Source organism: Talaromyces atroroseus (genome assembly GCF_001907595.1).
Source record: "Talaromyces atroroseus strain IBT 11181 chromosome Unknown scaffold_12, whole genome shotgun sequence".
Lineage (NCBI taxonomy): Eukaryota > Fungi > Ascomycota > Eurotiomycetes > Eurotiales > Trichocomaceae > Talaromyces > Talaromyces atroroseus.
Window position 1 is genome coordinate 945,844 of NW_017971444.1, and position 14,489 is coordinate 960,332.

A 14,489-nucleotide genomic window follows, 5' to 3' on the forward strand; every position below is an offset into this window, starting at 1 on the left:
GGTATGTGCGTCATTGGTATTCCAAGGACGGTAGCTAAACCACATTGGTTACTAGCGCAGCTAACCCGCATCCATCCATCCATCGCATCCTTCCACTATATATTATTACTCGCATCGACAGATAGCCCATCAAAGACATGGTAGTCCTATCGCTAGTACCGCTCGATGCAAAATGGTTGACCACAGCGCATCCTCCAAAGTCATGTTGCACGGCAGCTCCGTGCTGTCGAAACCAGTACGCCGCCGGCAGCGCCAGACGCTCTCGTGTTTGCCTTGTCGTCGGCTCAAAGTGAAATGTGATCGGGGTCATCCCTGTCGCCATTGCGTATGGAGCGACAGAGCTGCAAGCTGTCAGTACGCTGCGTTTTCAAACACAAACACACCGTCGAACGGTGTAGTGTCGTCGGATGAAGACCAGGCTAGTGCTTCTACTGTATCAAGTCAAGAGCCACCCAGCAGATCTCGGCCTACAGTTTTGCTGCCAAGGATCAAAATGGAAAATTCCATGGTATCTTCAGAGTCACCAAGAACTGCGTCATCCAGAACCGAAGATGCCGCAAAGAGAACCGATAGGGACATGAACATGATGACTCATGTGAGCTGGAAATCCAAACTTCGAGGGTCAACACATTGGCTCTCGGTTTCTGAACAGGTGATTTAGCTACCACGCCAAATTTCGAGGCCTCTTACTTACTATATGCAGATCCAACATGGCTACGGTACTTCTAATGATAGTGCGCTTAAGCGGTTGCATATAACTTCTCTCACAGAGATGTTCAGAAATATCGCCAGAAACTTCACCAGTTCCATTTTCCCCTCTAATTATCCATTCGGATCTGGGTATCAGGATCAATCCCCAAGCAAGAAGGAGATTCTGACTTATGTTCCTGACCGCCCTACCACTATGTTCCTTATCGCTATCTATATGGATACAATTGAAAGGACACACCCCTTGTTGCACCCGCCAACCTTTCACGAAGAACTGAAGCTATTTTGGGAAAACCCTGCAGAAGTAGACGATGGTTGGTTAGGGCAGTTTCTTGTGATGCTGGGTCTGGGTTATCACCTGTCGAGAGGTGTAAACTTAAGGCCAATTGAGGAGGAAATTCTGAGCAAGTATTTTCGAGGAGCCGGGACCTGCCTTAGAAGCACAAATTTTCTCTTCTCCCCTACGCTCACTTCATTGCGGACTCTCAGTATGATGGTTTTATCTAGACGCTTACTTGCGTCTACTTGCCTCGAACTTGATGCATGTGGGCCTCTTATGAGCACTGTTGTCAGAATGGCCATGGCCATTGGTCTGAACGTAGATCCACGACATGACTTCGGAAAGACACCCTTTATTGAGTTAGAAATGCGCAGAAAGTTGTGGACAACTATTGCATTGATGGAAGCTAGCACCTCAATTTTGACTGGCACACCATTCTTATTTCGATCGTCTGATATTGACACTCAGATGCCAGCGAACCTGAACAACAAAGACTTGAATCCTTCAATACTTCACCATCCCGTCATAAGACCCCTATCAGAATTTACGGATTCTACATTGTCAATATTTTTCGCACGGTCATCTTATATGGCCTTTGATGTGATAATTCACGCAAACTCGACATCCACGCGGCTGCAGTACGAGGACGTCCTTGTGTACGATTTGAAGCTCAGGAGCCTCCTCAAGGAAATATCACAACTGTACTACCAGTCCCCCTTGGCACCACCGGAGGAATGGAAACAGAACCAGAAGTTTATGCTGGAAATTTTCTTGCGGCGTATTCTACTAGCCTTGCACTCCTACCATGGGCTAATGCCCAACGCGGATGTCGAGTTTCCAGTATCGTACTGGTCCACTCTGGAATGCTCCCTCGCACTTCTTGTCATTCAGCGGCAACTATCGGAGGATTCAAATAGTCCCCAAGGTCGGGTGTGGTTGGGTGAATATTTTAAACACGATTTCTACGCAGCAACGTTAACCATATGCTTAGTAGTGACCCGCAATGATGATGGCGACACGGGTATCAATTCAAAGGGGTCACTCCAACATAATAATATAGAGATTCCTCAACGAGAGACCATCCTCCAAACAGTACTATGCTGTCGCGACATCTGGGCACGTCGTATCTGTCAGACATATTGCCATTTCCTGTCACATATGAATCTCGGCACCATCATTGCAAGCATGATAAACCCCAATAATGCATCGGTTGATGAACTATGTCGCTCGAGCCTTCTCGACAGCCTTCGCACACTGAAAAACTGCAAATGTGGAAACTGTGCGACTGGCCCGTGTAGTGTGAAGGGATCCTTGTTGAATCACCCCGACTACCTGGCGGCATAAATCTGGTGTACCAAGCAAAATAGACGAACAAGCTGGAGGATTCAACCAGGTTTATAAAGGCAAACAAGAAAAAAAAATTAACACCAGGCACTTGCGAATGTCTAGTAATGTATCTTATTGTGAATCGAGCAAGAGAATATACAAGTATCGTTGTCTTCGTGATACAAGGGATGTTGAATAACTATGATTAAGCACAAGTCCTCTTTTCGTACCACCTCTTCCCCAGCTTTAACCACCACCACGTTGCCGGTTTCTGCTGAGACTCCTGGAACTACCACCACAACCACACTAGTAGTATCTGCTACATCTACTGCTGCTACTCCAACTTCTTCTTCATCTGACCCTATCAATACTGAAGCTGTTCCTTGTACGAAGTACTATACTGCATAATTTGGCAACTAGTGTCGCCAGGCTGAGGTTGAAGTTGGGTTACTGTAACCCAGTTCATAAACTTGAATCCAGGCTTGGATGGAACGTGCTCGAATTTGTGGCTAGGCTACCAGTGCAGTATTCGGGCTTGATATGGCCATATTATCTTCCGTCGTCATTAATTTTGGTGTAAATATTACACCCAGAAAGCAACAACTTATAGCACATCATAGGCACTCAGATTGTTTGCGTTTGCATATGGACTTTGTCTTCGGTCATTGGGCGTTCGTTTTATTTCATGGAAGAAGTGATCTCCGGCCGCCAATTGATATCTTTCTGCATACATATATCTATCGCTCTAAACCCCTTTTCACTGTATCTGGTCCAGTTGAGCGAAAAGTCTCTCTTCCCTTGCCTTGTATTCGACACACCATTCCTCTTCCCCCAGTCTCAGTTGCTCCAGTTGAGCGATGAGGTGTGCCTTTTGTTCTTCCAGCTGCTTCTCAATCATCGTACGAAGGCCTGTCCGCAGGTGCCAATCACAAGACTCAGGTGTCCAAGGATCCTTCGATGGACTTTTTCACGGCACCCGGCTGCTTGGGATAGACGGACCACGGCCCTCAGAGCAATACACATACTGTGCATATTTGCGCGATCAGCAAATTCCAAAGGCTCAGTGTCCGGCTTGATTTCGGCTGTCAAATAAGGAAAGTACATATCATTTCGCATTGCGTATGGCGACGATATCGTCGCTTTCCCTCTAAGTTTTCGCAGCTGGCTTTATGAAAATGTCGACTCTTTCAACCCGCGTGCATCATCTGGTTGGGGTCTAGGACCACAAATTGCCTGGTTCCATGGATCATTGAAGCAATCAATAATATCCTCAAGGAATTTCTGGTTTTTTCCACGCTTCTTGATATGCTGCTTCTCGGCGCATGGCATAAGGAGCGGGTGTAAATCCACTAGGATCCGGGTTTCTGATCGGTTCCGTAATGCCTGGTGGAAGTCCTCGATACAGTCATCCTCAAACATGGTATCCTGAATGGGAGGAGTGTCGGTTGGTTGTTGAGAAAGAAGAAGTCGCTCGCAAAGCGCAATATCTTCTAGAACATGACCAGTGGGTGACCTACGCATAAAACAGCCTTGCCGCTCAATGTTGATGACATATTCGGCATCCTGGTATGCTGATGATGACGACTTGTTTGTCTGGGGTAAGGATGTTTCCTCTGACAGTAGTGGTGCTGATGACGGCGATAACCCTGGAATCCGTCCATGAATAGTCGATCGCGATCCCAATCCCCTGGATGGTGGTGCCATAGTATCAAATATGTCATCTTCTTCTTCTTCTTCTTCCCCCTTCTTCTCCTTCTCAGTTGGAGGAGGTGGTATCCACTGAAAGACCTCATTTGCGCGACCAGCGAACGGTGTTGAGGATGGAGAATATCCAATTGACGCGTATCCACGTTCCAACTCTTCTGGGTTCTGTCAGGGGACTTGGTCAGCCACGGTGTAGGTAATTGGGAAAGAGAGAGATAGTGCTCGTAACTGACTGCTGGTAACTGGTTGTCAATGTTGACGGCGGCGGCTGCTGGCTGCTCCTGTTCTTCACCATTATTGCTATGGGAACTACATAACCCTGCTCGTTCCATGTTTAGCAACTTCATATATGGTTGACTACTTAGGTACGAGAGAATGATTAGAGTGAGCGTCGTGTGAAGATAGGTAGAGATGACCCTACGATGAGGATAGGTGAGAGGAGGACGCCAAGCTCGCCAGAAGTCGGAAGTGTTGACAATGATAATCATTCCATTCTTTGTTCTGGGTCAATCAAAATGAATCATCTTTGTGAGGTGCATGTTTCAAATTCATTTTTAACCGGAACACATCAAGGCTTCGTCGAGTATGTATATTTATATATGTACCTCTGCGGCCCGGACATCTCGCTCTCATTCGCCTGAAAAGAAAAAAAATCTCCCTACCTTCATGGGATTGGCACTCCTAATAGTTCATCTTGGTCAATAGTAATCAAGTAACCTCTGTATCGAATCAGAATTTGTATAACTTGCGTAACGTGAAGTCTCAAGCACTGATTGAATGCATGATACCTGTGAAGGAACTATATGTACTCGAAGTTGCCCGCGCTGTTCAACCAAACATGCCCGGTTATCTCAATCGGTAGAGTGTCAGACTCTTAATCATTGAAAATCTGAACGTTGCGGGTTCGATCCCCGCATCGGGCTTTCTTTTTTTAATTGAATACTGTTATTCATCACTTCAAGAAGAGGAGGGAATGATAATTGTATAGCGAGCCCCGCATCGGGCTAATCTTTTTGATTTTTCCGCTGCGGATCATCAATGATCCGTGCATCCACATTCTTTTTTTTCTTTCTCCAGATCCGTATCTCGCTTAAAAGCTAAATCTGGTCACCAACCATCAACCAAGCATGCCCGGTTATCTCAATCGGTAGAGTGTCAGACTCTTAATCATTGAAAATCTGAACGTTGCGGGTTCGATCCCCGCATCGGGCTTCTTTTTTTGTATTTTTCTCCCCTGGCATATTCGCAAAGGAGAGCTCTTGCGTATACCTCAACCTCACTTGAGAGATCCTCGTCTGATGTTCACCCGGCTAGGTAATACGCTGATAAGGACCCATATTTTTCTTGTTTTTTTTTGTTCTTCTACATTCTTTCAAAAGCCTTATGCAAACCGCCTATACCCTCGTAGTTCTTCCTTGCTAGCTCTTCGAGACTCTAAGAGTTTCAGAGGTAGACAATCTCTGGCTCTGCCGATTTTCTGTTTATTTTCCGGACATCTTTGAGATGCATCTAATCTGATTCTTAGGAGATGAACGCATTTCTGGTGCCTGGTTGGTTATGATCTGATGGGCAATAATAAACCTCCACGACTATATGACAGAAGAATATTCGAATATGTGTAATAAAGACACCCAATGTGTGACTCGCTACAATGAATCGAGGCGTATTGAGTCACATCGACGAGCAAGACCTAGAGACAAAACGCAGCTTTTCCAACACTAACAGTCTATTTTCAATCTACGGCCTGCCCAATTGACAACTAATTATTATATTATAGCCTCCTGTCCGACAGACCGACATATTTTAAAATCCAAGCATGCACCACGGAATACCTAGGTAGAAAATGACTTTGAATTGACTGCCTGATCATTTTACGTGTTGGCACAGGTTACTCCTTCAATCCGACCAACTTCAAGCTTTCCACCCAAAGCTTTTTCGCGGCATCCTCATCATAAGCATGCTCTGCAAATCCAGGTGCAAACTGACCTTTGGTCTGGTCATACGGACCAGCGACCTGGACATTCTCCAAAAACTTGCCCCCAACACCTTCAAACTCCTTCGCCGTAGCAGCCCACACAGTGGTTGCAGCGCCTTGCTCCGCCGACTTGAGGCCGTTTCTTATAGCAGGAATCTTCAGCAGGCCAGCCATCTGCTCCGGTGGCGTTTTGCGATTTAATCCAGTACCCAAAATGACGCCCGGGTTAACGGAGGTGGAATGGACGCCCTGCGCGGAGAATTGACGCTCGATTTCATTCGACATGTAGATATTGGCTACCTTGGACTGGGCGTATGCGAGAAGAGGCTGGTACTCCTCGGGCCGGTTCTCGAAGTTGAGGTCATCGAACCGGATCTGAGACTGTCGGTGTCCCTGTGCACTAAGCACAACGACTCGGGAATTGTAGGAGGGAGTGGACGATGCGATGAGAGCGTCCTTGACCACTTGAAAAAGCGCAAAGTGGCCTAGGTGATTGATTCCGAAGTGCTGCTCAAAGCCGTCTGTGGTTTTGTCCTTGGGATAGCCACGAATGCCTTTTGGATTTATAATGATTAGCTGCCAAAGAACCGAAAAGTTCATTGCAGTTTCACGTACCAGCATTGCAAACCAGAACATTCAATTTTCCTCCTGAGAGCTCTAATACCTTCTTCGCGACCTCTCGCACATTTGAGAGAGTATGAAGGTACATTTCTAGAAAAATGACTTTTCCAGGCTTTCCATCGCCGGTAATTGAAGCTACCGCAGCTTCTCCGTTCTCGCGATTCTGGCCCGTGATATAGACATCTGCGCCGGCAACATGGATTGCCCGTGCTGTCTCAAGCCCGATACCACCAGTGCCACCTGTAATAAAGAACACCTTTCCTGCCAAAGTGCCGTCGAGTTTCTGGTCACGAATGACTTTGAGGGCTGTTGGACGAGCATCGCCTGGTCCATTGGTGTCCTCATGGTCGGCGGCGTAGGGAGCTAGGTAAGACATTTTTTTATGAGAGAGTTATGTTTTTTTTCCCCTTATAAAAGACTTTATTATTGCTTCTGGTTTGATATTTTATAATAAATAAGCCCAAACCATCAGCAGAGAGTGCGTCTTAAATAATCTTGGAGTCTGGCCATTCCTCGATTAACTCCGCGGGCATAACGGACTTAGGGCACGGAACGACCACAGCTGGAAATCCTGTCATTCCAAGTGGAGGCACGAACGTGAAACACGATTCGTTCATGATTTTCTTGGTCGTAACGAGCTATTCATGGGTTTTAATATCCATGGAGTATCTTCATAAGCCCGGACATACTGGAAAAAATCTGGGCTGGGCAGGAAAGTTGTCTTGGGAAATTTTTATATTATATACCCCTATGTCAGTCATTTTGTACCCGCAAGCTAGGTAGAAAGATAGACTGATAGAGAATACGAGGATCATGGATTTACTCTGGGAGTTCTGCTGAAAAATATGCGCGATATTTCATCCCCATGCTCATAAATTTACGTATTGGATAGTACCGCGCTTAGAGGAAGATCTCCGCGATAATCCCAAAGACTCTCGAGACTATTATCAAAGGGAGAAGCACTTCTAGGAGTTAGGAATTTCCGGTATGCTTCGTTTCGCAGGAGAATATTATTGCGAAGTGAAAGGTCTCTTTGTGGCAGGCGCTGAAGCTTCCTCAAACGTTTGCCGAATAAGACCGCTTCCAATCGATAATATGACGTGCTTCCTCCAGTTCCAGTACCCATGATTTACCCAAGTCTCTTCCCTAGGGCTGTGCCCTGGCCCTAGATTGAGCCATCTGGTGAAAGTTACGGCGACGGTCCCGGGGCCGGTAATTGACACATGTGAATCTGAACATTCACTCCGCATTGAGAGCACTCGAGGCACGTATCCGGAGAGGGAAATGTTTCTCCACTCAAGTCGCATGACCTAAAGAATCTGGAATTACTTAAATGAAGGTCCCAGTGATGTTTACACACCCCCGAGTGCTTGCGATGTAATAAGAGGTCCCTGATATGAAGGAATTCACCACGAGCATGTATGCATTCTTGAACACGCAAGTACAAGCAATCTTCCCCTGTAGCTGGATGAGACGTTATGAGCGCATCAATGGATGTTAGGTCGAGTATATCTTCGTTATAAAAGCCGTGAGTTTCGTGGAACCTATTTTTCACCTCAATATAAGACAACATGCTTAAGTCTATGCCGTAACCGGGCCCCAAGTTATGTCGTTGCATGGCTAGCTGAAGATGCAGGTGCTTGAAGTTGTAATAGGACGAAAATGAAAATAACCAGACAGGGTTCCAGCTTTTATCCAGAGTACTGCATGATCCCTTTCGCAAAGATTGAAAGAAGAGAATACCTCTAGGTCCCAGGGCGTAGGGAGTAGAAATTTCAGCCCATGAATGGAGGAGTGAGCAGTCATAACAGAAAATCAGCGAGGGCGTTGATCGAGTTAATCGAGTCAGGAAAGCTTCTCGCCCAGGACTGAACCTTGTTTTAAAAGATGATAGTAAGTGTGTACCCAGCTTGTTCAGACATTCCACAGAGCACAAAGGCTAAACAGGCCCGGTCCACATCATCTGAGAGGTGATCGCCGATTTCGAGTAAAAGCTCCGTGGGAAGGTGGTTGAGATTAATGCGATTCATGGCTTGTCGAGAAGCTTAGAGTTGGCGATGTAAAGAGATTGCCACCTACTTACTACCTAGTATGTTAAATAGTGTCTCAGACAACAAAGCTTGCTGCTGCCTAAGAGTACCCGGAGACATGTTTTCAGACGGGATTGATGCCATAGCAAAACTTGTATTTAGCACGAGGCTGCTTGTGTTGTAACTGGAGACTGTGACCCTTTGCAGCACTTTTTGAAGTTGCTTGTCTCGAGGAAGGTTGTTTGCGAGGCGCCAACCAACCAACTTGTGGCACAGTTGCTTAGTCTCGTCGGGGTCACCTGACCTTGAGGCTTGAGCGGACCCATAAGCACTAATCTGCATACGGACTAGAGTGATCGATAATTAGCTTAGCTGAGCTAACGCTGCAGCTCTTTCGCTCTTCATACATCGGGCAGCGTTTCAATTCAACATTTGTTTTCTGCCTTGGTTCTCATCTTGCGCGTAAGATTCAGACTTATCTGCAGTACCGCGGTGTTCTGCACCCGTCGCCCTTCGAACTGAAGCAGTGTGGTGTCTAAAACACGTGCCCCTGTCTGTTTTGGGGCATGAATTGATCGACGGCTCTGCGCGATTTTCGCCTCTCCCCACGAGGAGCAGCGTTTGAGATCTATAATTCTTTGCTGCGTCCCACCAAACAAACGCGCTGACTGCCCTCTAGTCTTGCAGAGGCCAATCTACTGTTAGAGAAGTGGGAAAAAGGAAAGAAAAGTGAAGCAAAGAAAGGAGAGTGGCAAACGGCTGTTCCCTGATATTAACTGAGTCGCGTGCTAAACCCGGAGGTCTCTCGCACCTGAAGGAATTTGAAATAAATCTGCATACAAAGAAGCAGAGAAAAACAAGAAAAAGAAAAGCAAAAGGGGCTCAAAGACCGCAAACGGGAAGGCGGCAGAGAGAGAGAGGAGGAAAGAAGGAAGGAAGGACGGAGCAAAAGGGCGAACCTCAGATTCTTCCCCCCTCTTCTGACTCTGAAAGCTCACTTCTCATTCATTCTCTCTTTATTCCTTCAATACAAAGCAATTTTCCGGCTGGCGAACTCGTGGATGATGATGATGCCTGCTGCGCAATTCTGAAAACAAACAAACAAAAAAGAAAAAAAGAACAAAACAAAGGATTTGTTGTTTCTAGATCACGGAATCCTAAGTGGCCCCAGTGGCTAGACATTGGCGTGTAAGTGAGCACTCGGCTGGACAGCCAATATCCAACCATGAGTGCCAACGGCCAATTCGGAGATGGCATGACCGACATCATCCAGGCTCTAGAAGTATCTCACAGTCCCACCTCGTCGAATGAATTGCGTAAAGAAGCTCTCCAATATTTGGAATCCAAGAAGCAGGATAGCCTAGCTGCCCGCAATGGATTTTTACTTGCGTCAAATCTTGACAACTCGCCGCTGGTTAGGCATTTTGGCCTATCACTTCTCGACCACGTCTTGCTTCACACTGGGTTTGCCCTTTCGTCCGCCCAGATATTGGACCTGAAGGAAATGGTCATACAGCTTGCACAAAGAATACGAGAGGAAGACCCAAATTATTACCGCAACAAGGTCGCCCAGCTGTGGGCCGAGGTGGCCAAACGCAGCTGGGGCATCGATTGGAACGCCATGGACCAGGATCTTTTCAACCTCTGGAATGCAACCGCTTTGCACAAAGAGTTGGTGCTAACTGTATTGGAGACTCTGTCAGAAGATATTTTTTTCCGGGAGGACACCGTATCGTCGTTACGTGGGTCGGACCTGAACAGGGCGTTGGTCGAGGTTTTCACCCCTCTTTCCGTTTTCCGTGAGACTTATCCAGAAAGAGAGCAGCACCGATCAGAAATTCGTTACCAAGAAGACGGCTGGCTGTCAAGAATCTGTATCTTGCTAGGAGACTGTATTGGTAGCGTCAATACTTCTCGCCAGGCAAAGGAATGCACATTGAAGGCTCTTGCTGTTCTTAGGACGGCCTTGGTCTGGTCTATCCCCAAGGCTATTATTTCATGCAATATCGTTACAACGATATGCCACATCCTTAATTCGCAAAATGAACACATTCTTCTGGTAATTCCCAACCATGCAGCCGTCGTGAACAAGGTCTAATCAATTTTTTAGGCAGCTATAGAGGCCTTACATTCTCTGTACAGCAGGTCTAATGTTGACATTGAGGAGTTTGGGCCATTGGTCGAGCGCATCTACAATGCAGACCATTTGTCGTTGTTGAGAAGATTGTACCAATGGACTGCCGTTGATGCCGCCGATATCGATGAAACGAGATATCAAATAGCCAAGAAGTTGTCCGAGGTATGCTTGATTGTCCAAACTCTGTTTTATATCTTGGAAGCTTGTAGCTGAGTCTTATTGCAGCTGATGTCCTACGCTGCCACTTTCTTGGAAGAGAAAGATCTGGAGCTGCAGGGTACCCAAGGCATAGAAATATCCTTGCTTTTTGAATTCTTGATTGAAATTCTTCGTCACCAGAGCCTGACTGTTTCAATTCCGGTTCTGCATTCTTGGTCACGCTTGCTTGCAACGGAGAGGATCGAAGAAATGCAAGCTGTAACAAATTTGGTCGCACCCCTACTCGAAATATGCACGCAACGGCTAGTACGCTGGGAAAATCTTCCCGAAGATTCAGAAGATCCCACCATTCTATTCCTGAATGAGGATATAGATACCATACCCGAGCGTCACGCTTTCGTGGGCAATTACCGGCGTTATTGCTCAACCGTGATAGAGATAATAGTTCAGAAGAGACCACATGAAGCCGTCCCTCATATCCTTGCTGGGGTAGATCAGAATATAAACAACCTTTACAGCGGTGTCCAGCCCTTCAGTGGTATAATACCTTGTGCCGAACTTACAAGACTCATAACTAACCGTGAGATAGTTGCATCGTTTCAAAAGTTGTCGTTTCCGCTTATGCGTGCCGATACGCAGTTTTCCGTCGTTGAAGCAACTTTGAAGGGTTATCAAAAGTGGATAATAGCACATGGTGGCAGTCCACAACAAGATGTATGATCTTCCTCATGCAGACCAACATCCATGTCACTAATTAGATAAATCAGGAGCAGCAGCGGACTGCGCTTGAGCTTACAATAGAGAACTGGGCTATGAGTCTGATGCAGAGAAGTTTCGAGGTAAGCTTCTGCAATAACAAGTTTGAGGGCATCTGTACTCACGAAGAAAATCAAGGATCCCGTCCTTAAACAGAGGGTCATCAGGCTGGTTGTTGATATATCCGCTAAAGCTCTTGACAAAACACCCAGTTTTGCACTTAAAGTTCTGGAACATATTTTGATGACCCACCTCGAGGAACAACGGCAATATCCAGCTTACTCGGACGCAGTGAGGGAGCTTCACAGTCTAGCGAGTCATGAACTGCGCAGGTTGTCAATGCGATACGCTGATTACTTCTTTGTGAGTCTGCAACCGTTTGTCAAAGTATAAATTGACTAACGGACTTATAGACATTCTACGACGTGCTAGAACCCAAGATACGTGAGATTGCAGCTGCACATCAATTAGATGATAAGCTCCAGACTGAACTCATTTCCGTCTTACTGATCATCACGTAAGCTTGTCTTTGCTGCAATTTATGAGGGCTCATTGCTGACATTAGTTAGGCAACGTACAAAAAACGTTGATCCCCATATCCGTGAGGAAAGACTGAACTCTTTCATGGAGCCTGTTCGGAACGCTTGGCAAAATGCAGATTTCAGGGGTATGTCGGCTTCCTTCACAGGGTTCTGCGAACTTCTAGGGTTGGAAAAAGTGGGACCGTACATGCAAAGCAAACAAGCTGCAAATATTGAAGAGTGGACGAGTATTCCCCTAGACGATTTAGGCAAAGATATCCAAGAACAAATGACGAAACGATTTCAGGTATGTGAGACCAAGTTCGATGAATTTTCTCCTTCTAATTTGTGAAAATAGCAACTCCCTTTGCGCGGGACGAAGACTTTGCTTGCTGTTTCAACAGAGAAGCTCAAACGAACAGATCCTGCGTATGAATTGGGATGTGCTCTTTGGCGTGACGTGATTCCTATTATCCTCCCTACATTATTGCAATTGATTGGGTAGGTAACCAGTCTTCCATCGCTGATTTTTTAACTCTGACAAATTGTAGTCATGCCCATGCCTTCCACAACCCAAAAAACTGGAATAATCTTCCAGATAATATGAAGGATGTTGTAGGTCGAATACTTACGGATCGGTTCTGGCAAGCCGGAATTTCGACGGGAAGTCGTGATGACTTTTATACAAAAATTACCACGTCAAAAGCTACACTTGAAGGATTTGCGTCATCCGTTCGGGGCAAGGTCAGAGCGGTACGGGAGTCATGTTATTCGATGCTTTTCAGCATGAGCCGGTTACGTCAATACTTTTATGGATTTGCAGAATTGCCAGGTCCATTATCCGAAGCTCTATTCAGCGACTCAACTCACTTGTCTTCACATCAGTTCTCTGTTCTGTTAAATATCTCTCGCTGCCTCATTGACGACTGCCCAGTTCAGTTTCGCGATCACTTCCTGCCACCCATGATCAGCACTTTGTTCACCCAAATCGACAAGAAGGTCACACAGGAATGGGATATTATAGAGCAACGTAAAACAGGCCTTCTGGAGGGCGATTTGACTGAGGAAATGAAGGATGAAAGTATTCTTCGTCAATTAACCTATTCCGCGGTCATTATGGTTGCCAGTCTTCTGGATCCCCAGAGAGGTGGTGAGTTTTATCCGATTCAAGGCGCGAACTGGAAGGATTTATATTGACTGAGTTATGATCAGATCCAGAGGCAATATCTAGCGATGAACTCAGCGCACCTCAAGCACCAGTGTCGCTTGCAAACTCAATGAGACACTTTGTACTTTCGAATCCAACAATCTTGGAACCTGTTTTCATGTTTTGCACTCATGCTCTTCGTATGCGAGATACCAGATGCGGCAGCATCATCACCAGAGTCATTCGTTCCATTCTTGTCGATTTTGCTCCTCCTGTCAATACTCCCACAGCAATTACCATTCGAGAGTTTATCTCTACAGAAGTACTTCGTGCATGCATTACGTCGGTTCACGAACCATATTTTGTCGATATGCAACGAGATCTCGCAACATTGATCGCTTCGATATGGGTACTTTACGGCCCAAGCACACCTGCCCCCCGTTCGGTGATGCTCAGTCTACCGGGTATGACCGAGCAACGAGTTTCTTACACAGAAACATCCCTCATGAGCTCAACTTCAGGTCGCCAGCAACGCGCGCTTGTTTTGGATTTACTAGAAGGGCTACGGGGGGTCAGCATCTCCGAGCAAGGAAAGATCATTGGAACACGGGAAGAGCGCCGCAAGGCTCGCAGCGCTATGCAACAGCGATACATGTCGACGGCGCCTGCGGATATGGAAGGCCAGCAAAAACTCAAAGTCGACATTGATGATGGCCCCGACCTTGGCGGAATAGCGGACATGTTTGGTTAGGTTAATACATAACACATATTCTAATTTCTTTGTTATGGGTTGGTCGGAGGTCTGACTGCCAGTATTATATACAACGTTCATAGACATACATGTCCTGTTCTTCTGCATCTATTCGGTTTGGTTTGGTATTATAAAATATGGGGAAAAAAAAATAAAATTACGGCATACATAGGCACTTTACAGTTATTTATCCCGCATAGAATACGAGAATGTAACAGAATTGAAAGAATAGAAAACACAGAAACTTTCCCATCTATCAAAACAAAACTTCTAGAGTATGTACATTGATCATCCTCTCGCTGTGATCCATTGTGTGCTCTCACATCCCCACGAACTGTTAAGTATTTCAGTATTCTTTTACCCGAGAGGGTCAG

At 46.1% G+C, this 14,489-nt stretch overlaps 5 protein-coding genes across 5 annotated transcripts; 2 read left to right on the forward strand and 3 right to left on the reverse strand.

Annotated features, from left to right (window-relative positions):
* Positions 1-172: 172 nt before the first annotated feature.
* Positions 173-2,332, forward strand: UA08_08008 (hypothetical protein; the record flags this gene model as incomplete). Its single annotated transcript, XM_020262922.1, has 3 exons — positions 173-235; positions 356-595; positions 704-2,332. 3 exons carry the CDS (start codon positions 173-175, stop codon positions 2,330-2,332), a joined length of 1,932 nt encoding a protein of 643 aa, XP_020116981.1.
* A 739-nt stretch (positions 2,333-3,071) lies between these two features.
* Positions 3,072-3,430, reverse strand: UA08_08009 (hypothetical protein; the record flags this gene model as incomplete). The annotated part of the gene is made up of 2 exons (XM_020262923.1): positions 3,072-3,223; positions 3,340-3,430. The coding sequence occupies 2 exons, from the start codon at positions 3,428-3,430 to the stop codon at positions 3,072-3,074; spliced, it is 243 nt and encodes an 80-aa protein (XP_020116818.1).
* A 51-nt stretch (positions 3,431-3,481) lies between these two features.
* On the reverse strand, positions 3,482-4,350 carry UA08_08010 (hypothetical protein; the record flags this gene model as incomplete). The annotated part of the gene is made up of 2 exons (XM_020262924.1): positions 3,482-4,183; positions 4,252-4,350. The coding sequence occupies 2 exons, from the start codon at positions 4,348-4,350 to the stop codon at positions 3,482-3,484; spliced, it is 801 nt and encodes a 266-aa protein (XP_020116819.1).
* A 1,556-nt stretch (positions 4,351-5,906) lies between these two features.
* On the reverse strand, positions 5,907-6,990 carry UA08_08011 (hypothetical protein; the record flags this gene model as incomplete). Its single annotated transcript, XM_020262925.1, has 2 exons — positions 5,907-6,547; positions 6,609-6,990. The coding sequence occupies 2 exons, from the start codon at positions 6,988-6,990 to the stop codon at positions 5,907-5,909; spliced, it is 1,023 nt and encodes a 340-aa protein (XP_020116820.1).
* A 2,879-nt stretch (positions 6,991-9,869) lies between these two features.
* On the forward strand, positions 9,870-14,115 carry UA08_08012 (hypothetical protein; the record flags this gene model as incomplete). Its single annotated transcript, XM_020262926.1, has 11 exons — positions 9,870-10,703; positions 10,755-10,943; positions 11,007-11,478; positions 11,530-11,654; positions 11,708-11,779; positions 11,835-12,059; positions 12,110-12,213; positions 12,266-12,524; positions 12,576-12,718; positions 12,769-13,367; positions 13,430-14,115. 11 exons carry the CDS (start codon positions 9,870-9,872, stop codon positions 14,113-14,115), a joined length of 3,708 nt encoding a protein of 1,235 aa, XP_020116821.1.
* Between the last annotated feature and the right edge of the window lie 374 nt (positions 14,116-14,489).